The sequence below is a fragment of the Eretmochelys imbricata genome, chromosome 10 (genome assembly GCF_965152235.1).
Source record: "Eretmochelys imbricata isolate rEreImb1 chromosome 10, rEreImb1.hap1, whole genome shotgun sequence".
NCBI classification, from domain to species: Eukaryota; Metazoa; Chordata; order Testudines; family Cheloniidae; genus Eretmochelys; species Eretmochelys imbricata.
The window spans coordinates 62,670,878-62,698,509 of record NC_135581.1 but is presented as its reverse complement, the minus strand read 5'-3'; the positions used below and the strand labels follow the sequence as shown (position 1 = coordinate 62,698,509).

The 27,632-nt window shown below is 40.6% G+C and overlaps 1 protein-coding gene and 1 long non-coding RNA gene across 2 annotated transcripts in view; one reads left to right on the top strand and one right to left on the bottom strand.

The window, feature by feature from the left end:
• Window positions 1-16,565, top strand: part of LOC144271551 (tropomodulin-3-like) — a 44,593-nt gene extending 28,028 nt beyond the window's left edge. Inside the window, exons 4-10 of the mRNA XM_077828956.1 lie at window positions 1,461-1,583; window positions 2,246-2,335; window positions 3,721-3,851; window positions 5,932-6,039; window positions 7,255-7,398; window positions 10,278-10,422; window positions 13,219-16,565. Of these exons, the coding sequence (XP_077685082.1) occupies window positions 1,461-1,583; window positions 2,246-2,335; window positions 3,721-3,851; window positions 5,932-6,039; window positions 7,255-7,398; window positions 10,278-10,422; window positions 13,219-13,253 (776 nt within the window). The 3' untranslated portion in view covers window positions 13,254-16,565. The remainder of the gene's footprint in view (window positions 1-1,460; window positions 1,584-2,245; window positions 2,336-3,720; window positions 3,852-5,931; window positions 6,040-7,254; window positions 7,399-10,277; window positions 10,423-13,218) is intronic.
• The window catches only part of LOC144271553 (uncharacterized), a 29,664-nt gene that overhangs the window by 620 nt on the left and 1,412 nt on the right, over window positions 1-27,632 (bottom strand). The window contains exon 2 of the long non-coding RNA XR_013347367.1: window positions 953-1,043. This is a non-coding gene — a long non-coding RNA (uncharacterized LOC144271553). The remainder of the gene's footprint in view (window positions 1-952; window positions 1,044-27,632) is intronic.

Here is a 27,632-nt window from a genome sequence, read left to right as displayed (position 1 = left end):
CACAGAATCCATGTCCTCCATGACTAAATCGTATCCTTAACTATAAATAAGCAGTCCCACCCAATGAAACCCTCCTTTGGGCTGAAAGAAGGGGAACGGATGCTTAGCACTTGCCATATTCTACCAGTATTAATTGCCCTTCAGTTTTTTCCATAATTGTTTCTGTGGTAAGGAAATATGCTCTTAAGTTTTAAAAGTGAAGTTTTATATAAATTTTAGCGATATCTAGTCTAGTACTAGTTTTTAATAGTGATTTTAGGTTCGTTAGAAGGGGGAAAACATCACTGAAGGCACGTAACAAATCCCTATTCTGTTTTCAAGTGTGTTTGTTTCCTTTTTCACTTAACTCCAGGAAATTTAAATGAATGTCTATATTAAATAGTGGAGAGTCATATTAGGCATATTAACGAGAGCTTTAGCCTCTGCAGCCTCAAATGTCCGGTTCCAAAGGCTCTCATTGCTTTTGGGTGTGTATTTTTGTGTGTAATAAATGTAATATATATGTACATATTAGTGTACATTAATAAATAAAATAGATGTAATATATGTACACTATGTATTTTATGTGAACTACCCAGAGTACTGTTTATACTGCATGTCCTCTAAAAATAACTTCTCCCATCTTCTGTCTGCAATAACTGAGAAACCAGTGCGCAATCATTAGTTGCTTATTCTAACTAGTGTGTTTTCATTGACTCTGCTACAGGGCCTACCTCAGTTTAGAAAAGAGCATCCTTGGGTATGCAAATATCTAAAAAATATAGTTTGCCTTTTCAGTTTCTTCAGATGCTATTCATGTACGTTGCCCTTGATTTGGACTGCTCAGATAGGGGCTTTTTTTTTTCATTTGAAAGCCCTTGTATCCAAAATCAGAAGCAGAATATGTATCACTAAAAATAAAATGAATACATTTTAATCTGAAACTTCAGACAAGGTTTGGTATCTGTCCTACCTGATGAGTCCAAGTTAGAAGTCTTCCAGGTAGTGGTCTCTCCTGGTGCAGTTAGTGATATCAGTCAGTCACTGTAAATCCTGAAGCACTACTAGAGAGGTGAATGTAGAGAAAACTTAATATAAATGGAAAACAAAATATTAGCAAATATTTATCTTGCTTTTAAAAGATGAATATTGATGGTTGGGATACCACATTACTTACAATGCCAGATCTTCATGTTTGTTTTCCCATCACCGCACCCTCCAACTTCCAAAAACAAATTAGGCAGAAATTAATTCCAGCATACTTGACCAAATCAGCCCCTTTGCTGTTAGCATTCTTGGGTTTGGTGGGCTGATTTCAGTCTTCTAGCTAATGACGGTTCATGCTTGTTTTTATAAGGCAGTAGTTCAAGCTGGAGAACTAAACTTGTGTGTGTATATGTGTAATATGGTGAGATGAGTAAAACTGAATAACCATATAATCCAAAGGAATTTCAGACTCTTTATTTCTCCCCTACACACAGGGAAAATATTTATCCCCAAACAGAAGCCTGTACAGTCTTTCATAGAAGAAAAAGTCTCTCTTGATCCAGAACTGGAGGAAGCTTTGACAAGTGCCACAGATACAGAACTGTGTGACCTTGCAGGTTAGTTTTTGAAGCATGGGTGTGTTTGTGCATATTCATAAAAGCCTGATCCTCTGTAGTAAATATTACTGTATCTTTGTCATCTGAAACCTGGCAAAGCCTGAAAGTCTTTACTGCTGCATGAAATCTAGTTGTCTTAGAAATTGAACCATGTCATGTTACACACTGGAGGTTTGTAGAAAAAGCATTGCACAAATTATCTCCCCGCATACAAAATATTTCACCATTTTATTGTTTTTTGGGTCTGAAGAAGTAAGAAATGGGTTAAGCAAGGTCTTCCCTCAAACTGACAGCTTTTTTGAGTAAATGTGTGTTACATCCCTTCCTCAAATGTGGGAACGTGGTGCTATATGCCTTGTAAAACTAGCTTTAGACTGACAAAGCAGCAAACAATGTAATGATATATGTGGGTTGAACTGCACACTTGGCTGTGGTGTATGATGTCTATTGGTGGGATTTTGATGGCTGTTTTGAAAAGGGGCAGGCCAAATAGAAGTAAAAAAGCTCTCAATGGCTTTAAATTATTAGAATTAGTAAGAAAATGGCAAACACTTTTCATTGAACAGCTGACATTTTCCAACCAGATGCAATTATTAATCTCTCAAATATTCTTCAGATTCTGAATTTAAACAGCAGGGAACAGTAAAATTCTTCTCTTACAGCTATCCTGGGAATGCACAACTTGATAACAAACACTCAGTTCTGTGACATAGTGGGAAGTAGTAATGGTGTCAGCAATGAAAGCTTCACAGGTGAGTATTTATAGTCAAGATCTAAATAAAAACCTGTGTACAATACCAAGTATCCAGTCATTTTGCTACTGCAGCATAAACTGTGTAATACGTTACACTTATATTCTTGATACACAAAAAGCATTTTGTTTCCAAGTCAAAGGTAAGCTTGTATATAAAATGTAAATTGTTAGATGAGCTGTGGAAAGGGTAGAAATTAATAAAAAGAGATAAAATATACTCACTTTTTGTAAAAGTGGAATGAATGAATATGTATTTTATTTGTGATTGAGTCTGGGTTTTAATATTTTCTTTTGTAATCCAATTCCCATCTGTTTTTTCAAAAACCTGTTGTGAATGTGACAGAAGGACTTATTTAAAAAAAAAAAAGTTACTGTGTGAAAGTATGGCCAAAAGAGGACAGCATGGTGTGATGTTTCTTGGTTTTTGGCAGGATGGGCAGAGGATAAAAGTTTTTGGCAGATGACTAGTTGACTAGATGTAATAACTAATGTGTACCGTTTATTACACTTAATATGTCAGATGGTGTCAAGATTCCTTCCCCACTCTGAACTCTAGGGTACAGATGTGGAGACCTGCATGAAAGACCCCCTAAGCTTATTCTTACCAGCTTAGGTTAAAAACTTCCCCAAGGTACAAACTTTGCCTTGTCCTTGAACCGTATGCTGCCATCATCAAGTGTGTTAAACAAAGAACAGGGAAAGAGCCCACTTGGAGATGTCTTCCCCCAAAATATCCCCCCAAGCTCTACACCCCTTTTCCTGGGGAAGGCTTGATAAAAATCCTCACCAATTTGTACAGGTGAACACAGACCCAAACCCTTGGATCTTAAGAACAATGAACAATCAAGCAGGTTCTTAAAAGAAGAATTTTAATTAAAGAAAAGGTAAAATAATCACCTCTGTAAAATCAGGATGGTAAATACCTTACAGGGTAATCTGATTCAAAACATAAAGAATCCCTCTAGGGAAAACCTTAAGTGTCAAAAAGACACAAACAGGAATATACATTCCATCCAGCACAGCTTATTTTACCAGCCAGTAAACAAAAGGAAATCTAACGCATTTCTAGCTAGATTACTTACTAACTTAACAGGAGTTGTGAGGCTGCATTCCTGATCTGTTCCTGGCAAAAGCATCGCACAGACAGACAAACCCTTTGCTTTCCCCCCCCCCACCCTCCAGATTTGAAAGTGTCTTGTCCACTCATTGGTCATTTTGGGTCAGGTGCCAGCGAGGTTATCTTCGCTTCTTAACCCTTTACAGGTGAAAGGGTTTTGCCTCTGGCCAGAAGGGATTTTATAGCACTGTATACAGGAAGGTGGTTACCCTTCCCTTTATGACAGATGGGCTCTTTTGATTCATGTTCCTTGTCTTATGTTTCAGATACCGTAAAAGGTGAAAGGATGATACCATTTTCAGATGAACCACCAAATCCCACACATGTAGAGGAGAGTTTGCAAAGGATTAAAGATAATGACTCTCGTCTTGGTGAAGTTAATCTGAACAATATAAAGGTAATTGTTGGGAGGCTACAATAACTGCATTGTTTTTCTCACCTAAAAATAACTTTTCAGTGTGTCTTTTATAGGTACACAGATTCCAAGGCCATTGTGATCATCTTGACTGACCTCCTGTGTGACACAAGCCATAGAGCTTCCCCAAAATTATTTCTTTTGATCTAGAGCAGTGGTTACCAACCGGTCGATCCTGGAGCCTCTGCTAACCGATCGTGATTTCTGGCCTCTAAAAGTCCAGCTGCGCAGCAGGGCTCAGGCAGGCTGCCTGCCTGCCTGCCCTGGCCCCACGCTGCTTCTGGAAGTAGCTGGCTGCTGGCACGTCTCTGTGGCCCCTGGGAGGGGGGATGTGTGTGAGGGGGGCCTTGCATGCTGCCCCCAACCCTAGCACTATCCCAGCAGCTCCCATTGGCTGGGAACCGGCCAATGGGAGCTGCAGGGGTGGTGTGGGCAGTGCATGGAGACCCGCTGCCCTCCACACACCCCCAGGGACTGCAGAGACGTGTCAGCAGCCAGCTGCTTCCGGGAGCAGCATGGGACCAGGGCAGGCAGGCAGCCTGCCTGAGCCCTGCTGTGCCACCAACCGGGAGCTGTCTGTGGTAAGGGCCTCCTGGCCGGAGCCTGCACCTCGCACCCACTCCTGCACGTCTGCCCCAGCAGTCTCTCCCAGAGCCTGGACCCCAACACTCTGTCCCAAGCCCAGAGCCCCCTCCTTCACCCAAACTCCCTCCCAGAGCTTGCACCCCTCACTCCTGCACCCCAACTCCCTGCCCCAGGCTCAGCCCAGAGCCCCGTCCCACACTCCGAACCCTTCGGCCCCAGCCCAGAGCCTGCAGCCCAACCCCCTGCTCTAGCCTGGTAAAAGTGAGTGAGGGTGGGGCGGAGGGAGCGGGGAATGGAGTGAGCAGGCAGGGCCTCGGGCAAAGGGCAAGGTAGATTCTGGGTTGATCTTAAATTCAGAAAGTGATCTTGTGCTTAAAAAGGTTGGAGACCACTGATCTAGAGCGTATATTTGAAAATAAATAATCCAATCTTTGTCTTAGTTTTAGAAGTACACAACTCATCTTGGATAGGCTAATTTGTAAATGCATCAATTTTTTCCAATAAATGTGTGGGGTATGTGATCTCAAATCAAACTTTGACCTAAAGTTTTTATTTCCTTCTGTTCACGGAGGAGTGTTATCAGTATGGTTATGAGAAACAGAGTGATGTTTGTATATAGTATCTTACTGTGTTGTCATATAAAAGATGCTGGTGGTTATGGTTATTTCTGGTCATAAATGTGGCGGTCAAACTTTTAAAAAATTAAAATAGAATATTTTTTTAATCAGATAAATCAGAACAGAATCATAACATTTTTGGCAAGCAATAAATAACCCAGGTTTCTTATTGCTTCCTCTAACAGCAGAAAATTGGATGGGGAATTTTGTATAGTATATCCAGCATAACCCTTGGGCATTATACACACCTGTAAAATGTACACAAAATGAGTTGCAAATTTCTTAGTAGTGTCAGACCAAAATCCTTCTATTCAGTTTTAGTACACTAAACCATATTTCTAACTCTAAATTAGCAGTTCTTCCTGAATTAGTGTAACAGAACAGAGATAACCACACTTCAGTAATTGAATTTACTTAGTGTTCAGAAGTAGTTTCTATTTATTAATTCCATTTCCTCATTAGTGTTTCTCAGATTGTGGAATATGAAGAACTTAATGAGATACTGATTAATATGCAGACACACATTTAGTAGAGTATTCAATTTGTACACTTTTTCTTGTTCTGGTAGCTTTACATATCAAGATATTCTAGTCTAATTCTAATGTGGTACTGGCTTGAGTACAGTAAAGAAAGCGTATTGGTAATTTGAAAAGGCAAAGAGTCGAGCATATGATTTTGCCCTTCATCCGCATCCAAGCCTGTGCTGTGGGACTTGGTTATTGATACCAGTAAGGGAGAACTGGTAGCCCAGTATATTTCTCTGTAGAAAGAGATAATGGGGAGGAGCTGAGTAGAAAAAAAATCATTGTAATGGCTATAATGTAATGTACAAAATGTGTATATTTCATTTTTAATTCAAGAACATCCCAATTCCAACACTGAAAGAATTTGCTAAGGCTTTGGAAACCAACACCCATGTGAAGAATTTCAGCCTTGCAGCGACTCGAAGCAATGACCCTGTTGCTGTTGTAAGTAGGCTCTTGTTGTGGGTTGGGAAGTGGGGTTGATTTGAACTGAAAGCTGTTTAAACATCCTGGTAATGCAGAGGATGAAAACAATTTTTCCCCTTACATCCTGAAGTTAAAGAAGCTTTGACAGCACCTACTAGAGACACAAGGTGGGTGAGATAATATATTTTATTGGATCAGCTTCTCTAGTAAAAGACACTGCCTCACCCACCTTGTCTCTCTGAAATCCTGGGACTGACACGGCTACAGCAACACTGCGCTAAAACTACTAGATGAATGGGAAGTGTTCTTCAACTCTTTCATTCTAGACCACTTTGTGAGAGAGCCTCATGTGGACCCCGTCCCTTCCCAACAACCAGTCCACCACTGCTCAGTTGTCAGTTTCAGTCCGTGAACCTGTGGTGTATGCAGGACTCAGTTTGAAGAACCATTGTGTTGAGGTGTCACAGTTCAGGGCAACTACACCTGTATTCCTCCTCTTTGGTCCAGCAAAAGCCCCCACTCTAGGCTTCAGGCTCCCCTGGCTGTCATCTCTCTTGAGGGGAGACACACATCATATTCCTTTTTAACCGGAGTATTTCCAAGTTGCATATACATCTGACTATTCTGGGATATCCCAGCAAGAGACAAAATGGCATTTTCCAACCAGCTGTAATTATATTTACTTTATTGGCGATTGGTGACTAAAAGCAGGTCTCTTGTATTTTATGTGATCAAATAGGCAGAGATTATTAGTATTTTGAAAGTCAAATGTCCTGGCTGTATATCACTCAAATCTAATTTCACCTGCTAGGCAAACAAGAAGTTAGTTATTAATCTTTACTATTGAACAGCTTGTATTTCATTGTGTGCTCTGGAGGGTTTTCTGCCAAGGCTTATAAAGTGGATTTGGGCCAATGTGCTAATTAGAGATAATTTATATTCTGTGAAGGTTTTTAGTTTGCAACAAGTGTAAGATGCAGGCTGTTTCCTAATTGTGTACCATACAAATGAAAACTTGTTTGCATTCGAAAAGGCTGATTAAAGATTCTCTCCTCAGTCTCAGATGAATGATAAAAGGCTGGGAAATTACATTAAGAACCTATAAAGTGTTGCCGATTTTGGGCAACATCCACAGATGGTGTAAATTGGTATAGTTCCGTCTGGTCCTATATGTTACGTTTACTGTAGTACAATTTGCTATTTAATTTTCATTACTTTTTCCTGCTTTTCAAGGCTTTTGCAGATATGCTGAGAGTGAACAAAAACTTGAAAAGTCTAAATATAGAATCAAATTTCGTCACTGGGGTTGGCATTATGGCACTGATTGATGCACTAAAAGAGAATGAAACCCTGACAGAGGTCAAAATCGATAACCAGGTAAGTGAAGCTATAATAAGATTATAGCTGAATTATTTGTGCTCTCACTCTAACAGACTGATCCACCTTTAAGAAAGCAGCTGCTGATTCGTGACCTTTTCAAAAAGTATTTTAATTAAAAACAGAACAGTTTTGTACCGAAATAAATGTAAACATTAGTCTCTTCTTATTCTTTCCTCAAGTGGACACTTCCATCCCTTGAGGAAGGCGGACTAAATGCCTCTTGGGAAATGATGGGCTGATTTTTTCATCACTTATTCATTAATTTCTTAACATTCAAATAGTTTCCCCAGCAAGCAATGGGGATATTTGAAAATGAAGAATTAGGATTTAAAATAGAGCAGGAAGAGATGAACCCATGAAAAATAAATGTTCTGTTTCTATGTAGTTTATATGGTGATTAAGGGTAGGGGAAGAGAAAAATAGTATGTATACATTAATGTATGTACAATATTTTTAAAACCTTAGCTGTCTGGTGGAGCTCAGAGCTGGGTAGGTGGAAGTCTCCTCTCTCCCCTCCCTCCCCCCAACCAACCAAAATAAAAAGATCAAGGTGGGGGGGCGGAAATCAGCAATACTTAAAATAGCTGAGAGATGCCTTTAAAACACAGGATGAAATGGAAGAAGACTGGGCTGGACAGGCATTATCCTATCACATGGCTTCCCTCTCTATCTTCCAGTGGTGGGGGTAAGGATACTTTAGCGAGCCATCCCACTGGATGGGATGTAGAGAGCATGCGCCAAAGCCTGTTTTTAACACGTGTTAGCTGGGCAGGGTGAACGCTGTGGGGAGGGGAGAGGAAATCTGTGGTTCACTCTGACCAGCTAAGACATGTTAAAACACAACATGCCATGTCTATCCTAGGCAGGCCCGGCTCAAGGCACCAGCAAATCAAGCAGGTGCTTGGTGCGGCACATTTCTAGGGGCGGCATTCCGGCGCCGGCCATGCTGCCCCTAGAAATGTGCCTCAGCTCGCCTCCGCCTGCTCCCTTGAGTGCGCCACCGCCTCTCCGCTTCTCCCCCCTCCGAGGCTGGCTGCCGCGTGGCAAGCCTGGGGAGGGAGAAGCCGAGTGGCAGCGCACTTGGGGGAGGGGGAGGCGAGCTGGGGTGGGGAGCTGTTCCTCGCTCCCCCCCAGCCCCCTCCCGTTACTTCCTGCGCTCCCCCTCCCACCCTCGCTCACCTCCGCTCCGCCTGGTCCCCTGAATGCGCTGCCTCTCCCTCGCCTGAGAGGGAGGGGAGAGAAGCGGAGCGACGGTGTGTTCAGGGGAGCAGGCGGAGCAGAGGTAAGCTAGGGCAGGGGGTTGTGGGGGAGGGGGGGAAATGCGGCACGCCTGTGGGAGAAGGGAGTGCTGGGGATTTGGGGAAGGGGTGGAGTTGGGGCGGAGCCAGGGGTGGGGGGGGGTGCACACAAAAAAAAAAAAGCGGGGGCAGCCAAAAATTTTTTTGCTTGGGGCAGCAAAAGTCCTAGAGCTGGCCCTGGTCCTAGGGTTTTTAAATGTTTGCTAACATGTTTTAAAACCAGACTTTTTTTAACCTTTGTCTAGAGAGAGCCTCAGATATCAGAGCAAGAGATGGGGCTTATTCCTGTTCTGAGGGAGAATTCCCTAAGGTGTCTTAAACTTCTCCAAAACAGGATACCTAAGGAGGTTCTGGAATCCCTACCATTTTAGGTTTTTTAAGTACAAGTTAGAGAAGCTCCTGTCAGGGATGGTGTAGGTATGGCAGGGCATTGGACTAGATGGCCTGTTGAGGTCCCTTCCAGCCCTTCATTTCTATGATTTCTATATAATTATAGTTCTATTCGTTTAAGAATAGACTTCCCTTTTGGGTAACTGCTGGGCTTGGCTTGGCATCCTCAAGTGAGGAGCATGGAAGATTGAGGTTAACTGCCCTGTAGATTCCATTGCTTGGAATAAAAAGAACAAAATATTCTTAAATATTTAGTTTAATATGCTGCTGGTGCTCTTTAAAATGAGTAAACAAGCTCATTTAACTAATAAGCAATATAAAGAATTAAACTGTAGAGTATATTCTGCAGTTTCTATGTGAAAAGTTTTAGCCTAGAACTGTCCATGTTCCTAGGCAGTCTTGTAATTGAAACACGTTATTACAGCAGAAAAACATAATTTGATATGTGCCATTTCTTTTTTGCATCTTAATGGAAGTAGTCAGTCTTTTTTGCCTCTTAAAATTTTGTTGACATACTTTCTTGCCAGTGCTCTAATTAAACACTGAGGGATTCTGGTTATTACACAGAATTTGTTAAACTACTACTCTGTGGTGGCAGAGGGGGAAAACTTGCTTTTAATGGGTGAGCCTAAATAAACCTCCTTAACTGAACTCTCACGCTGGTTTGAATAAATTTTTTCTGATCCATTTTACCTTTACAATGTTAGTCCAACAGGTCCAGAAATGTCTCTAGCTACTAGTATCTTACTAGATGCTCCACACTAGGTAACGTTCTGGGACTTTCCTGTTTGCTGTGCTCCAGGACACAGTACCTTTTAGGAAACCCAAGAGCATAGGGAAACTTGCAAGAGTGCCACCATTAGGGCCAACAGATAGGCCTCAGACAATAAAATATAGAGGGAGCCAACAATGGGAAGGAGAAGAAAGGCACATAACTAACTGAGGGGTATGAGGCTGGGGCGCTTCATAAATTTGATTTAAAATTCAAATAGGTATCCACTTTAAATTGGTGCTAAGTTAACTTGGTGATTGGTGCTTAAAATAGAGAGACCAGTAATCTGAACTTGTCATGTCTTTCAAATCAGCAGATGTAAAGAGGACTACTTGTCACCTAAGTATACTAAAAATATTCTAGGTTTTTGTAGGAAATGAATATGAATATATTGAAGTTGTAATATTTGTTAACAGAGGCAGCAGTTGGGAACACCTGTAGAAATGGAAATTGCCAAAATGCTTGAGGAGAACACAAATATCCTTAAATTTGGATACCATTTCACACAACAGGGGCCACGAACCAGGGCAGCTGCAGCTATTACAAAAAATAATGATTTGGGTAAGACCTCTCTGGTAGACTGTTGAATGAACTAATGGCACAGATAGTGTTTTTGCTTTGTGTTTTAATTGTGTCCTGATACACAAATAATTCTACTCCAGTTTTCTCCTTTACTTTGAGTCCTACTCTCCTACTTTTTTCCTCTCTTAATTTCCCCCTTCAGTTTTCACACTCTCCAGGCTCCCAGGCTAGAGTCCAGAATTCTTCAGTATTTTCTAAAACTCAAAAAAAACAAGAATTCCAGACAGAACATAAGCAGAACATGCCTTACAATTTCATATACATTTGGCTTTGCCCTGGATAAGATTCAGTATTTCTTTAAAGGATACATTGAAATTACTAATTTTTAAAAAATAAAAATTAAATTTAAAAGTCTCTTCTGGAAGGGGTTAGCTCCTGGATTCCAAAAGGATGAAGAGTACTTTTGATGGTGGATTTGTTCTGACAGGCATAATAGAAAAAATGAACAAGAACCCTGTTACTTGATCATCCAAACCCATTGATTTGGGATAGTGGGTAGTTGCCTAAATTCAAGTAAAGGGCATATCCCCTATCTTGCAGCCACTGTGAACTGGGAGGCCAGGCCACCCCACCTATTGTTTATTACCCCAGTGGAGAGACTAAATTTAATCCCTATTGCCAGGGTGCCAGGACACATCACCACAGATGTGGCTAACTAACTGAATCAGGAAGCTTGAAGCTTAGTTATGAACATAATGTGAGAACTCAGGTAATGCATTATATATACCTACACTAAAGCCTCCAGCTAAATAACAATAACTAAATTCCCCTCATTAAATAGAATTACCTTTTTTTATTCCGCCCCCCACTAAGTGGTATTCCTCTTTCTGGTTACACATCCACACACCCCATGGTGCAGGAGGGGTATCTCTTCAGGACAGGAAGTAGGGCAGGTGCTTGCCAGAATAGTTTCCAAGGGTCCAAAGAAGCTCAGTGGGGGACCTGTTGAGAGCAGAGGCCTGAGGTTTGAGAGGCTGGTGATATGTCCAGGGCCTCCCATTGAGGAAAGCTGTTTGTGGGGAAGTTAAACAGCTATGAAAGACTGAGGAGAGAGGAACAGGAGGAAAGATATAATTTTGAAGGGAGCAGGAAGGCACCGGACATATTACATAGCTACCTCCTGAAATGGCCTACATTTGAGAACAATTGATTTGATCTTTTCTCTGTATCATCATATTTCAAGTGCTCCTCTGGTAGTTGTGAACTTTCTTCTTTTTCACCAGTTCTGATTTTAGCATTTAATTGCTGAAAATCTATTTCTATGTTTTCTATTGATATCTTGCCTTTTTTTCCTTGCTTTCTTAGTCTGGAGTATACGAATAAAATTTTCTGCAAAAGCCTTTTCATCTCTCCAGCCTTGAAGCTACAGAGACAGGTTATTGTGAATACCCAGTTGGGTACTGAGCTCTGAAATTGAAATGTTTAGTCTCGCATCACTGTCTTTGTACGTTTCTTCTGACAAATTGTCTACATCTTTTCTCCCCATGTTTCTCTCATGCTGTCCTGCACCCCTGTTCTTGTTTGCCTGAGACCCTGTGCCAGTTTATTTCTAACTGCATGATTGGACTACAGTGAGATGGCCCAGTAGTATGAACCACTTCATCTGCTTTTGCGATAAAACTAAAAAAAATAGAGATGAGTGTGCGAGAGAGAGCCTAAGAATGCAACAGTTTAAATATCTGTAGGTTACTTTTTAAATGAGTAGTACGTTTTAGGCTTTGATGGTAGGTCTCTGTAAGTACTAAAACTTGTAAACTCCATATTTGAGCATTAGTGGAGTATCTTTTCTAGCAGTGAAAAACAATTATCCCACTCTGATTTTACAATATAGCATTAAAACTTTTCAGTTCATTAATTTGAACCAAAGCTGAAGATAGACAACTTGGTTTATATAAAACTGTAACAGATATATTAATAAAAATTATAAATTTATCATGTGATTAAGTATTTAAACCACTCTTAATATTGGGTGGTTTTCTGCAAATATATAGTACCTTCTAATTAAAAAAAAATGTGGAAACATCCTATCTAACTTGAGGCTTTTAAAACTCTTAATCCACTTTCAAATCCACTATATCTGCTCAAAAAAGAAGTTAATTTAATTGGGAAAGAGAAAATACAAGACAAACTGATTATTTCACTTATACACTATGTAGAACATCAGGGTTTTACTTTAAACATTAAGCGTACTCCAATCATTCAGTCAATACTGCATATTCTTTAACTGTAAATAGCATGTGAGTTTTAGTAACTTTATTCACCAATTTTTTGTTCGTCCCTTGTGTAATTTATTGTTTTAAGATATCTGAAAATTTATTCACTCTAATAATGGACTGAAGATTATCCGATTACTGAACATGAGTTAATATTGTAAAGTTTTTTTACCAAGTCTTTGAGTGTTCTGAAGCTTTTGTATATTCCTAACTAGAACTATAATTAAGCACAGTGCTAGAGAATAGTACATATGAAGTCAAGAATAACTGTTAAATCTGCTCACCATATTTCAAGTGATATGACATTATTATTCCCTAATTCTTACCATGTAAATCTTAAATTGTTCATGAGTATCGAAATAAGGTACTCAGAGTTGCTAATAAGCAAATTTGAAATGATAAATAGTGCTAAATGTTAATTAACTGTTTGGAATGAAATTTTACATAGCTGAAAGAATTGTGGTTTAAAAGGTTAATGACTACTAATTGTCCTGTAAGCTGTTGAGATATTGTGGAAATCCCTAAGAAAGTTATTGTATTTTCTTTTTTGTTATGGACACAGTTCGCAAGAGAAGGGTTGAAGGAGACTACCAGTAAACCTTGCTGCTGCTAGAATTGCATTGTGTGAAGATTTCAGAGGTCCTCAAGGCGCATCTGCTAATCATGGGTGTTGGCAATCTCAGACTTCATTTACTTGGGTAGAAGGGAAAAGACTGGAAACCCCATTCCTTTTTAGTAAAGTTATGTTTAGATCTGTGTGGTATGCATCACGTATTTCATTTTGTGACATAGTAACTGCACTAGACTTTGCAAGATCGGTTTTTTGAGAACTTTTTTATATTCAAGACTTTAGCTATACTTTCCACTAAAATAATGTAAATTTTGTAATCAGTGGAGTAGTTGTCTGTATTCAAAGAATGATACATGAAGGGATCAATGGGCAAACAATGGAGTATGTTTCTGATAGGAAAGCTGGGGATGGTTATTTAAATGGCAGGATTTGTATATTTTTGAGAACAATGTTTTAGAGAAAAGGGATTCTTAACTCAGAACAATTGGACTCTTATTTTGTAGCTATTACTTCAGCCTTCTTGTTAATATACACTGAACTTAAATCTTTCACAGCTGTCACAGTTGCAGTTCCTTTTTGTCTTGATTCAATAATATGCTTTATTGATACTTTGATAAAGCTCGAAAGTCATCCCTTTTCTGATGAAAACGTGAATTGAATAAGGGTTGTATCTGCTCTCCAATACATTTGGAGGAGAACTAATTAAAAGACGAGGGTGGGTGTCTTGAAAAATCAACATCTGTACTAAACCAAAAAAGCCTCCAAAGGAGCTTACATTTCTGAATATTCTAAAAGACTGTACTTTGTTCTGATACGTTTAAACTGGACATCTTTAGATTGACTTAGTACATTTATCAGCATTGTTTTAGATTATATTCTTGTATAAAAATGTATATCTAAATACCTTAAATGACATAGGAGTTTTCTAGCAGTAGTGAACATGCATTCTTTAAGAAATGCTGATAGTATGCTTAGGAAAAGCACTCCTGTGCAGCTCTGAAATCATATACGTAATCTCCTGTGGCGGGTTCCAACTGAGAAATTCTGTTAAACTAAAAACAGCTGTCAACCATACTTCCTGTGAAATAGTGACCACTGTACTAGACGGATCTTTACCTTCCACGCTGATGAAGGGTCCTCTTGTTCCATCATCACAACGTGTTATGCAGAAACTTAACAAATGTAGTATCTAATTTGCTTTGGATATTAGATCCATGCTGTTATTCCAAGCCATTTATTTTAAAGAGAAATATTTAGAGCTCTTTATCTAGGAAAACAAATTAGCAAACAAAAGTCACTGCAGTTTCCGTACATAACAGCTGTGGACTCCTTTGTAATATTACGAAACTTAGGTTTTATTTTGATTGTGCTATTTTTGAATTGCACTATACTTGATTGCACAGTGTTGACCATTGGACCATAACAGAAGTAAAAGCATGTTCTAAGGAATTGGACAGTCTATTTACAGTGACTTATATAATTCAACTGACTTAACTGTCCAGTATCCATAAAATTAACATAAATACCGTAAGTTTTTGTAAAAGCCATATATAGGTGGTGTGGAGAAAAATGAGATTTTTGTATCGTGCTGTACGTAGAGTTTTACAATGTACAAATTTTTCTTTAGAATAATCCCCTATTATTGTGCCCGCTTCTGCGCTACTACAAATCATGTTTTAGGTCTTTAAAAAATACAGACTTCAATCTGAAAATGAATTAAAATTTTATGGCAAGTACACAGCGACTTTTAAACTATAGTACCTTCATTGAAGATAAGTAATTAGGCTTTTACAAGGGTGGAAAGATGAACTATCATTTCAAAATTGGAAATGTTGTGGTTAATTCTGAATAAACATCAGTGTCTTATGGCCTAAAAGACATGGATGTAACTGTGTAAAAATGAAAGGAAGTTGGAATGAATTCTATTGAAAAACCAAAGATTTCCTGCACTGCACATTTTTGAATGAACAGAAATATGATGGTGTTGGTCATAAAGACTCCTTTTGCCTTTGGTTTACGATATTTAAATTTTTTACATAATTTAAGCAGACTTTGTTGTGTGAATGCTATCCCAAAATTTAAGTTCTTATACATTTACATGCAAACATATATTAAAAGCTAAGTGTTTTTTCAAGAGATGGTGCTATTCAGGTGTGGCCAAAACATGGTATACATGTATTAAGTTGTCTGAAACTATTTTACGGTGCCTAATGTTTAAAACACCAAGGAATCATTTTTGTATCAAATAAGCAGGCTGTAAAACCTTCTCTTCCTTCTGTTGTCAAAGGGTTGCATATTTATAAAATCTAATTTTTGTAATATCTGTTTGATCAGCCTCTAGGCAAATTAGCCAGTTACTTTATATTTGTAACTGAAGATAGAGGAGGAAAATGAAAGGCGATGAGGTGGGGAGAGAATTGGTAATGAAAAGCATTTTTTCTTCTCTACGCTACTTGTTTGAGTTATATCTGGCTCACCAGTGGCATAAGTGGAAATCAGTGGTTGGTTGAAGACGTAGTGGTCAGGAGTCGGGTCACAGTTGAAAGTAATGGGCATCTTTGTGCCAGATCCTTAATAGCATTGCCCCAGTGAAATAAATTTAGTAGCTCTGTTGTGAACGGCTGAGGCTAGACACGTGGTGGCAATCGTAGCAGAGAAATCAGACAGATTGGACATGGAGAATTAACCATAGATGCTTGTCCCTCCAAGTTAGGTTTGAGGCACATTTGGCAGGGCAATATGAAGACGCTTTAATTGCTGCCTGTAATTTACCTTGCGTGTGGATAAATGAAGGAATCCAGTCTCCAGAGCTGTCAAATACCATAATCCAACTCAGCAAGCAAAGCTGACTTTTTGATTTACTGGCTTCAAATATATCGTAAGGTCTTGGGTATGATGAGCTCATATTTTATGGGTGGTATTACTTTAGCAATAAATTACCATAAAAACCAGGCTGCTTTCAAAAAAGAGGTGGTGATTATGTGCTTTATTTTTAGTCTAATTGATTCATGGTTAATTCACTTTTTTTGAAATATGCACTAAATCTGGAAAATCAAGTAACCACACATTTTGTTGATAGTTTTGGGTTTCATTCTTAATACACAGACTCATGGACTGAATATGTTTCCCAAACATTCTGTAAATTATCTACTTTCACTTATACTCTAGAGAGATGCCCTCATCATCTCCACAGCTTTTTGTATGAATAATGCTGTTTGTAAGCTATGAATTACAGAGTCTGTTAAGTTTAAGTTTCCGTTGAGGAAACATGAATTGAGTATTTTAGCATATCAGCACTGTATGCTGTCAAGCTGTATTACATTAAAAATTCTGAAACCTCAAAATATTATTTGTTTGGTTTTTTTAACAGAGCACTAATTTAGCAGAAAGGTGAAGCTGGCATATACTTCAGGCTCCTGCTTGTACCTTTGCTGTTGGGAATGCTTGGGCCCAAATGGCTCTTCTGGGAGTCAACACCTGTCATTGGCTATAATTTGATTTTCACATGGGAAAAATGTTAGCATACGGCAGAAAATAACAAATAGTGGCAAACTGTTGTCAACCCAGTTTCATGCACGCAGCTATTTAAGCCTATGGACTAGATTTGTTTTAGCTTCTGCTGGGATAAAGTAGACTGCAGGTTCCTAGCAACACAAAATCTGCAGCCCTGCTGGGGAACAAGCTGTTTGTACTCTCTCCCTCTGCCTTGGGGATCTTAGAACTGTGGGCTCTGCTAGCCAACAAATAGAGCTTGGCTTGGGACGATACAGGATCTAGGAACCCAAGCTATGCAGTATTTTCAGTACACCCCCTAGGAATCTCTACTGGCAGGCTTCTGTGTATCCCCAGCTAGGGCAAAACTCCCTCTCCAAGACAGCTGCCTTCCTGGACATGATGGAATCAGAATTTACAGTCCTGCACCAACAGGGGTAACTCTAACCCAGGAGTATCTACTAAAATATAATCTATGAAAGTCCAAATAATTAAAAAGCAATCTGTTCCATAAACCTGTAGTCTTGTATGGAACTCATGGGAACGCTTCAGCAGTCTTTGTTGAGGTCAGTTTATAAAAGCAAATTGGGTAATAAGTACATTAAGTATGGTGTTGAGAGAAACTACTTAAGTTCCAAAATTAATACTTGGAAACATCTGTTTTCCAACCAAATTTCCTTTGAACTCTTGAGTCATATTAATAGACATATTACATAATTTTGCCTAGTAAAAGGACACACTGTCTTGGAATGTCTCCTCATATGTAATAGTGGGTAATACCTCTCATGAGTTACATTTCTAACACTTTCCATTTCATCATGCAGAGGCCTTGAGAAGTATACCAAACACCTAGCCAGGAACAGATTAGAAAAATTTGGGAGGAAGAGGTTGCTAACAACAAATACTCGGGTGACCCAATCTCTCTCCCCACCTCCATCCTTAAACAGCTGCTGGAATCCTACCACAGGCCTGTCCTAGGCCCTGCTTGTGAGGGGGAGTTCTCTCTCAACTACTTAATACATTTAAAGCCACCATCCCAGCTGTTGAAAGTGAAAAGCACTCGCTGCTGCCTGTCCAGGAGTGCCACTCTTTATTGTCTGGGTGATGGAAATAGGTAGGTGGCCTCTTTCACCCCCTCTCCCCAGCCTCAATTGTTTGGATCCTTCTGCCTCCTGAATAGCTCTTGCTTTGTGCTGCTGCCAGGCTCTGATTTCAAAGCAGCAATGAAACAGATTAAAATCAATTCCTTCATGTCAGTTTCACTGGTACCCAGAGGGTACTGAATTGTAGCAGTGAAGGGAACCCGAGGCCAGGTCTACATTACTGTGGTAAATCGATCTAAGTTATGCTACTTCAGTTACATGAATATGCTCTCCCGTTGACTTCCCTTACTCTTCTCAGAGAGGTGGAGTACAGAAATCAACAGGAGAGCACTCTCCCATCAATTTAACACGTCTTCACCACACCTGCTAAAGAAGCGCCAGTTTAGCTCCGTAGTGAAGACATGGCCTGAATCTCATCAATTTAACTCTTCTGCTTGGAAAAAACTATAAGCTTATAGAGAGGCACTGGGCTGTCTGCAGATCTCATTTGGAAAATTATCTTTGTTACGAGGGTTAGAAATTTAACTTTTTTTTAATGAAAGCTCAAATTCTGCAACAAGGTACTTAGTTTCCCCTCCTTGCCCCTCACCCAATTTGCCAAGGAAAATGTGTGGCGGGAATGAACTGTTTCCAAGCTTTTGCCGTACAATATTAAAAATGCCATGTTGTGCATTACACATGAGAGATTTCTTTTTAAAAAGCAAAGTCAGCAAAATGGGGCAGACTGCATGAGTGGATAATCATACCTAATTTTAAAAAGTTTAATTTCTAATAGCTCTTACGGCACATCTTATCTGTAGATCTCAAAGCACTTAGCGAAGGAGGCATAGATCATTATCCCCACTTTACAGATGTGTAAATCATTTAAATGCATGAACTCGAAGCCACATCTCCCCGGCCTCTGATTTTTCCTTGTACAAATGGCTGCGTGGTGCAGGGCACCAATCCTTGCTGGCAGCACCAGCACAAACCCCAAGGCAGCACATTATGCTGCCCTTGGAAACAGCTATTCAGGAGCAACAGCTGGGCACTGCAGGGAGCCCTCTCTTCTCTCCCCCCCCCCCCCACCCCCCTAAATCTCTGCCCATGCTTTGGAGGCTGTCGTGGCCACATGAGAAACACTGATTTAAAGTATTCTGAAATGTAGTTAGCAGGCTAAATTCTGTCACTATTGATTCACTGTGGTGTAAATGAGAGCAAAACTTCCCCCATTGTCACCTGGCAAAGTTTTTATACATTGTGAAGCAAAATTTGGATTTTATTTAATATTTGCGCATTTTAAACTGCCCATTTACCTGGAGACAAAGGGGAAAACCAAGTCACCCTTCTGGTAGAACTCTTAAGAATGTAAGCTTCTGCTTGACATGGGTGTGTCATGATTAGACTTACATTGTTTACCAGCTCTAATGGTGCCTATTTCTGCCACACTAGTGAAGGGATGTAACTGGTTCTCTCCAACCCGGCATCTGAGCTTGCCTCTGCCCTGGTTTCCCCTCTCTTGGTTAAGCTGGAATGTCAGCTTATAGGCCAGTGCATCAAAGTAGCTCCCACATGTATCAGTATTTCAGTCCCTTTTCTCAGGGCTGCATTTAGTGTTCAAACACACACAGTTCAGCATCCATCAAAATAGGAAAAACCAGGTCCTGGTTCCTCCTAAGACCTCTACCTCAGAGGGCTTCTGCTGCTGCCTGTTCCCAGACAGCTCTTTCACGTAGCTGCTGGGGCAAGCTCTCTTCCAGCTCCTTTTCCTAACCCAGAACCTCCTGCAGAAGCCTCTTTGCAGCTCTTATCCTTAAGTGAGCTGCTTGTTCACCTTTTATTGCACTAATCTGGGAGGAAGCCAGTCAGTTACAGGTGGGGACTAAGCCCAGTCTGTAAGTACTACATGGGGAAGAAATATTTAATAATGGCTCTTCAATTTAGCAGAGAAAGGTCCTGCAAGATCCAAGTGCTGGAAGTTGAACCTAGATAAATTCAGAGTGGAAATAAGGCACAAATTTTTAAAGGGAGGAGGGGGAAGAGCAATTAACCCCTAGAACAATTTACCAGTGTATCTGACAATTTTAAATCAAGATTGGATGTTTTTTTAACAGATCTGATCTAGAGATTATTGTGGGGAAGTTCTACGGCCTGTGTTATACAGGAGGTCAGACTAGATCATCACAGTGATTCCTTCTGGGGTCGGAATGTTTGAATGTATGAACAGGCCATCCCACCCTGTGGCAAGGGCTCATTGAAAATGTTCGATTTCAGCTTCCATTTTTTCCTGGTCCAAAGCATAACATACAAAAGCTCAATGCTCTGCAATCGATTTTATGCTAATATTTTTTGAAAGTTAGTGGAAATACCAAAAAGCAATGATTAACAGCAAGTGTAAGAGCATGAATTGTTAAGGTGGATTGGTTAGGGTGGATACCAGGAAAAAAGTAATCCTTCAGTACATCTCTTTTCTGTCCCTTCCATTAATGCACATTTTGGGTGTGTCTCCAATAACAGGTTTTTAAATGGTACCTGAACTCATAACCTTGCTTGTGCTGTGATGCCAGAGTTTTCTTACCCCAGAGGACTATGGGAGAAACTTGCAGCATAGTTGTTTGCAGTTACTATTGCTCCTGATTTGACTTGGTCAAGATTTGAAAATAATTTTGTCAGGGGATTAAAACACAAAAAGCTGTTTAGTATTCTGACCTGCTGTGACGAACTAAGTAACGCTGATATTATTTGTAGGAAGATGGTACATGCCTCTCTGTGTTTATACTGCGTTAGTTGCTATGGAGTTAGATCAAAAGGGATTGTTAAACCAAACAGGAAAAGTAAAACAATGTCATGGTGAGGAGCATCCCCTCAAACACTAGTCATTTATATAGCTGTGATGGGAAGAAAGAGATCAAAGGCAGCAATAAACTATTGTGGGTCTGAGGGCTTAGGGGGGAAAAAAAGGGTTGAGAGAGGCTGCCTAGTACTAATTGAGAGGCACAGAGCAAGGCTTGCTGTAAGCATGCCAGGGCAGAGATCTGATGAGCTAAGCAAGGACAAGCTGACAAGTTAGAGCTGTGTTTAGGCTTTAATTCACCTCTTTAACCCAAAAAGAAAAGGAGTACTTGTGGCACCTTAGAGACTAACGAATTTATTTGAGCATGAGCTTTCGTGAGCTACAGCTCACTTCATCAGATGCATACCGTGGAAACTGCAGCAGACTTTATATATACACAGAGAATATGAAACAATACCTCCTCCCACCCCACTGTCCTGCTGGTAATAGCTTATCTAAAAGCCATTTCCAGCACAAATCCAGGTTTTCTCACCCTCCACCCCCCCACACAAATTCACTCTCCTGCTGGTGATAGCCCATCCAAAGTGACAACTCTTTACACAATGTGCATGATAATGAAGTTAGGCCATTTCCTGCACAAATCCAGGTTCTCTCACTCCCTCACCCCCCTCCAAAAACCCACCCCCATACACACACAAACTCACTCTCCTGCTGGTAATAGCTCATCCAAACTGGCCACTCTCCAAGTTTAAATCCAAGTTAAACCAGAACATCGGGGGGGGGGGGGGGGGGTAGGGTAGGAAAAAACAAGAGGAAATAGGCTACCTTGCATAATGACTTAGCCACTCCCAGTCTCTATTTAAGCCTAAATTAATAGTATCCAATTTGCAAATGAATTCCAATTCAGCAGTTTCTCGCTGGAGTCTGGATTTGAAGTTTTTTTGTTTTAAGATAGCGACCTTCATGTCTGTGATTGCGTGACCAGAGAGATTGAAGTGTTCTCCGACTGGTCGAAACAGCAGACTGGACTTCTACATAGAGTGCTTCCGCCGACGTGCACGGGCTGAAATTGTGGAAAAGCGGCATCACTTGCCCCATAACCTCAGCCATGCGGAACGCAATGCCATCCACAGCCTCAGAAACAACTCTGACATCATAATCAAAAAGGCTGACAAAGGAGGTGCTGTTGTCATCATGAATAGGTCGGAATATGAACAAGAGGCTGCTCGGCAGCTCTCCAACACGAGTTTCTACAAGCCATTACCCTATGATCCCACTGAGAGTTACCAAAAGCAACTACAGCATTTGCTCAAGAAACTTCCTGAAAAAGCACAAGATCAAATCCGCACAGACACACCCCTGGAACCCCGACCTGGGATATTCTATCGACTACCCAAGATCCATAAACCTGGAACTCCTGGGCGCCCCATCATCTCAGGCATTGGCACCCTGACAGCAGGATTGTCTGGCTATGTAGACTCCCTCCTCAGGCCCTACGCTACCAGCACTCCCAGCTACCTTCGAGACACCACTGACTTCCTGAGGAAACTTCAATCCATCGGTGATCTTCCTGATAACACCATCCTGGCCACTATGGATGTAGAAGCCCTCTACACCAACATTCCACACAAAGATGGACTACAAGCCGTCAGGAACACTATCCCCGATAATGTCACGGCTAACCTGGTGGCTGAACTTTGTGACTTTGTCCTTACCCATAACTATTTCACATTTGGGGACAATGTATACCTTCAGATCAGCGGCACTGCTATGGGTACCCACATGGCCCCACAGTATGCCAACATTTTTATGGCTGATTTAGAACAACGCTTCCTCAGCTCTCGTCCCCTAAAGCCCCTACTCTACTTGCGCTATATTGATGACATCTTCATCACCTGGACCCATGGAAAAGAAGCCCTTGAGGAATTCCACCATGATTTCAACAATTTCCATCCCACCATCAACCTCAGCCTGGTCCAGTCCACACAAGAGATCCACTTCCTGGACACTACAGTGCTAATAAACAATGGTCACATAAACACCACCCTATACCGGAAACCTACTGACCGCTATTCCTACCTGCATGCCTCCAGCTTTCACCCTGACCACACCACACGATCCATCGTCTACAGCCAAGCTCTGCGATACAACCGCATTTGCTCCAACCCCTCAGACAGAGACAAACACCTACAAGATCTCTGTCAAGCTTTCTTACAACTACAATACCCACCTGCGGAAGTAAAGAAACAGATTGATAGAGCCAGAAGAGTTCCCAGAAGTTACCTACTACAGGACAGGCCTAACAAAGAAAATAACAGAACGCCACTAGCCGTCACCTTCAGCCCCCAACTAAAACCCCTCCAACGCATTATTAAGGATCTACAACCTATCCTAAAGGATGACCCAACACTCTCACAAATCTTGGGAGACAGGCCAGTCCTTGCCTACAGACAGCCCCGCAACCTGAAGCAAATACTCACCAACAACCACATACCACACAACAGAACCACTAACCCAGGAACTTATCCTTGCAACAAAGCCCGTTGCCAATTGTGCCCACATATCTATTCAGGGGACACCATCACAGGGCCTAATAACATCAGCCACACTATCAGAGGCTCGTTCACCTGCACATCCACCAATGTGATTTATGCCATCATGTGCCAGCAATGCCCCTCTGCCATGTACATTGGTCAAACTGGACAGTCTCTACGTAAAAGAATAAATGGACACAAATCAGATGTCAAGAATTATAACATTCATAAACCAGTCGGAGAACACTTCAATCTCTCTGGTCACGCAATCACAGACATGAAGGTCGCTATCTTAAAACAAAAAAACTTCAAATCCAGACTCCAGCGAGAAACTGCTGAATTGGAATTCATTTGCAAATTGGATACTATTAATTTAGGCTTAAATAGAGACTGGGAGTGGCTAAGTCATTATGCAAGGTAGCCTATTTCCTCTTGTTTTTTCCTCCCCCCCCCCCCCCAGATGTTCTGGTTTAACTTGGATTTAAACTTGGAGAGTGGCCAGTTTGGATGAGCTATTACCAGCAGGAGAGTGAGTTTGTGTGTGTATGGGGGTGGGTTTTTGGAGGGGGGTGAGGGAGTGAGAGAACCTGGATTTGTGCAGGAAATGGCCTAACTTCATTATCATGCACATTGTGTAAAGAGTTGTCACTTTGGATGGGCTATCACCAGCAGGAGAGTGAATTTGTGTGGGGGGGTGGAGGGTGAGAAAACCTGGATTTGTGCTGGAAATGGCTTTTAGATAAGCTATTACCAGCAGGACAGTGGGGTGGGAGGAGGTATTGTTTCATATTCTCTGTGTATATATAAAGTCTGCTGCAGTTTCCACGGTATGCATCTGATGAAGTGAGCTGTAGCTCACGAAAGCTCATGCTCAAATAAATTCGTTAGTCTCTAAGGTGCCACAAGTACTCCTTTTCTTTTTGCGAATACAGACTAACACGGCTGTTACTCTGAAACCTCTCTTTAACCCAATGCACCTAAAGATGGTAGTATTCCTGTTGTCTAATAAATACTCTGTTTTGAAGAGGCTGTCTAGTGTCACTCCAATCATCTGCTGGTTGCAGACCTCCCAAGATGGTATGTTTCCAACAGGAGCAGAAGCTCATTTGGATTTGTGGAAGTAGTCACAGTGAGAAACAGAGGTGCTGACACCAGGGCCCTAGTTACAGACTTCCTCTTGTGCAGAATGGAGGCCCAAGGCCTACCACAAAGAAGAAAGGTGCACTCGTAGGAAAAGATTGTATACAGATCAGAGGCAGAGTGCGTCCTGCAGATCTGTCATCTGCCAAAAGCTATTCAGAGTTAACTTTCTGCTTCTTAACAGGCCCAATAGTTAAATTACAAATACGTTGTTTCTGCTGTAACTAACAGGCCCTGCTTTATTCTGAAGTTGTAGAACAGGGTTTTCTTGTTGCATGATAGAATTATAAGGCTGTCCTATCAGTGTTGGACAACATGTAGGTAATTCTAAAATAGCAATGTTAGACATCTTAACAGAAATCTCACATTACCTTAGGGCATTCTTCTTTAGGTTCAGAAGTGCATATTTGATTCTAAGTATTTTTCAAACCCAATTATTTAATTCTGCAAGTGGTCCTTGTATTGAAATTAATTATTGCAGGGAGTTTTCTTATTTTGGAGTCCACAGTACTTTCCCTCTCTCATGGTAGCGTAGTGCTGCAGGCTCTGGCTATATGGCACAAACTGGCTGACCAGTATATATTTTAATACCAGCAGTGTTTTATGTCAAGTGTCTGCTTTCAGTTAGAGAGCACTTTTACCTCTGGCACAAAAGTTTGTGTTTAATTCTTATGCCAGAACTATGGCTTAACAAAATGCTGATTTAGCAGTGTCCTTTGGGAAAGGGGTGTTATGATGTTTTCTTTGCCTATTAAAACACAACTTAGCTCAGTGAGACAAGTCCTCCCAGGGGTCCAATCCTATGCACACTTACTACAGTGGACAGTTCTTACGAATGTTTTTGTTGACATTATTTGAGCTACCTTATTGCTAAGCACAAAAAGATGGCCATATTTGCCTAATTACTCACTGCTCTAAGGGCTTAAAGAAAGGCACTTGTAAATTGCTTTGTTGTGTACTACTTCTAACAGAAGATATTCAAAACCAAATTCTACTTTCAAATTAATGAAAATGTGGCAGAGAAGAGAATTAACCCACAACTATTCACTCCAAAAATTGAAGTTGCTATGTAATTTTAGTATAGGCCAGGCAACATTACAGAAAGATTTTATAATCTTCACTAGTGGTAGATGTGCTCACCAATCTACCTGGACAGATTGGCTAATAAAAATTAGAGAGAGAAGAGACCTACTCTGTCATCTAATGTATCCTGCTGTTGATGCAGAATTGTTCCTTATATGTGAAGTTCTGTGTATTCCATGATTCAGCGGCTTTAGAATTTGATTCAGCAGACTTAGAATTTGATCCCTTACCACACAACTATGACTGAGAATCTCCACTTTCATTATAAAAAATAAATTTGTTTCTAGCCCTCAGGTTGTGAAGAAAAGCTGGAAAACATGCACTGAATGTGATAGCTAGGCTATCTGCCTGAAACAGTTCTGAGAGTGGTCAACCAATCCCACTCATCTTAATGGACTGTTGGATCGGAAACTGAAAGCATCTGCAGTATATTGTACAATGAAATTGTGGGGTGCAGTGCAAATGTAAGGAATTTAATATCAAAGTAAAAAACATCTGGATGACTCCTATTCCCTATATTCAATATAATTATATTTTTTACAATTAAAAAAGGTAAATGGAGTAAAATATATGAAAAGCAGAATTTGTTTATACCTTTTCAAAAGCTTGAATGTTTCTGAGAAAAGCATACTAAGATTTCAGAACAAAAAGTATCTCAGCAGCCTTGCTCCAAGCGATTTATAAAAGGATTAGTAAGTGTCGTGGGGGGAATTTCAGCAGAAAATTACATTCTCAGTAACAAAGCAAGATAAGAAAATTGACAGAAAATCAGGGGTAAATCTGAAAAGAGCAACCAGCCCATTCTCTGCTGTCTGTTCAAATGTACCTAGTTGACTGGAAAATTCCCAGCTCTTTGAATGTTATAGTTCATAACTACAGCTGGAGCCACGTAGACAATTTGCAGCATCACCTGGCCAATTTAAATCTAAATTTACTCTCTCTTTCTCTCCCCCAGACTGCTTCCTTTTGGTGTCATTTATCCTCTTTCCACCAGACAATGTGTCCCTTTTCCCTATTTGGCTTCTTATGGCAGGAATCTTCAGGGATTTCATTGTTTTTAGGAATCCTGACCCAAATGATCTCACTGAGTCAGTTGGGTCAAAATACATGATTCTCCTCTGTTTGGCCTGTGGAAGTGGAGTATTTGATTCTGCCCCATTTCAATTTGGGTTTGCAGGACAAGAAATGCTCTACTATGTGGTTTGCTTGAGATCGGATGCTCAGTCCCACCCTGTATCAGTTTAGTCCCGTGGTTCTCAAACTTTTGGACTGATGACCCCTTTCAAATAGCAAGCCTCTGAGTGCAATCTCCCCATTATAAATTAAAAACACTTTTTTATACATTTAATACCGTTATAAATGCTGGATGCAAAGCAGGGTTTGGGGTGGAGGCTGACAGCTCATGACCCCCCCACATAATAACCTCTCAATGGCCTGAAGGGTCTTGACCCCCAGTTTGAGAACCCCTGGTTTAGTCACTGGTAGAGTAAGTTAAGGACAGTTATGAAAAATATGGGACAGAGTTTACTGTAGGACTGTGGGGTGGTAACTGCCTGAAAATAAACTTTTATGTGATCCACTTTTACTTTCAGAGTAGCAGCCGTGTTAGTCTGTATTCGCAAAAAGAAAAGGAGTACTTGTGGCACCTTAGAGACTAACAAATTTATTTGAGCATAAGCTTTCGTGAGCAACAGCTCACTTCATCGGATGCATTCAGTTTTCCCCTGAATGCATCCGATGAAGTGAGCTGTAGCTTACGAAAGCTTATGCTCAAATAAATTTGTTAGTCTCTAAGGTGCCACAAGTACTCCCTCACTTTTACTTTGTAACTCCTTACTGGAGATGGATTGTAGAACATGAGATATGAAGAAAGCACAAAACCTTACTGTGTAGGACCAAGACACCGGCTGTCATAGTGTGGATCCCCTCCTGCAAAACACTACGCCTTCGGGAATTCCAGAGGATTGTGGGAAATGAACATTTTTCCTTCCACCATGACCTTAACAACATCCCTCACCACCACTTAAAGTCACATAAGCCCTTTTGGATTCAGACATTTAACCTACAACAATGCAACTTCAACCTTGATTAAACTTGGAAAGCCAAATGGAGTTCACAAGAAGTCACAAATAAACTACCCCATGAAAGACCCAATCCAGAAGAGCCTTGGCTTCGATCTCCCATGGAGCTCATGGGTAACCCTAAACTGCATCTGCACAAACCATGGCAGAACAGAACATGGAACATATAACAACTCAATGCCTGAATCACAAATACAAA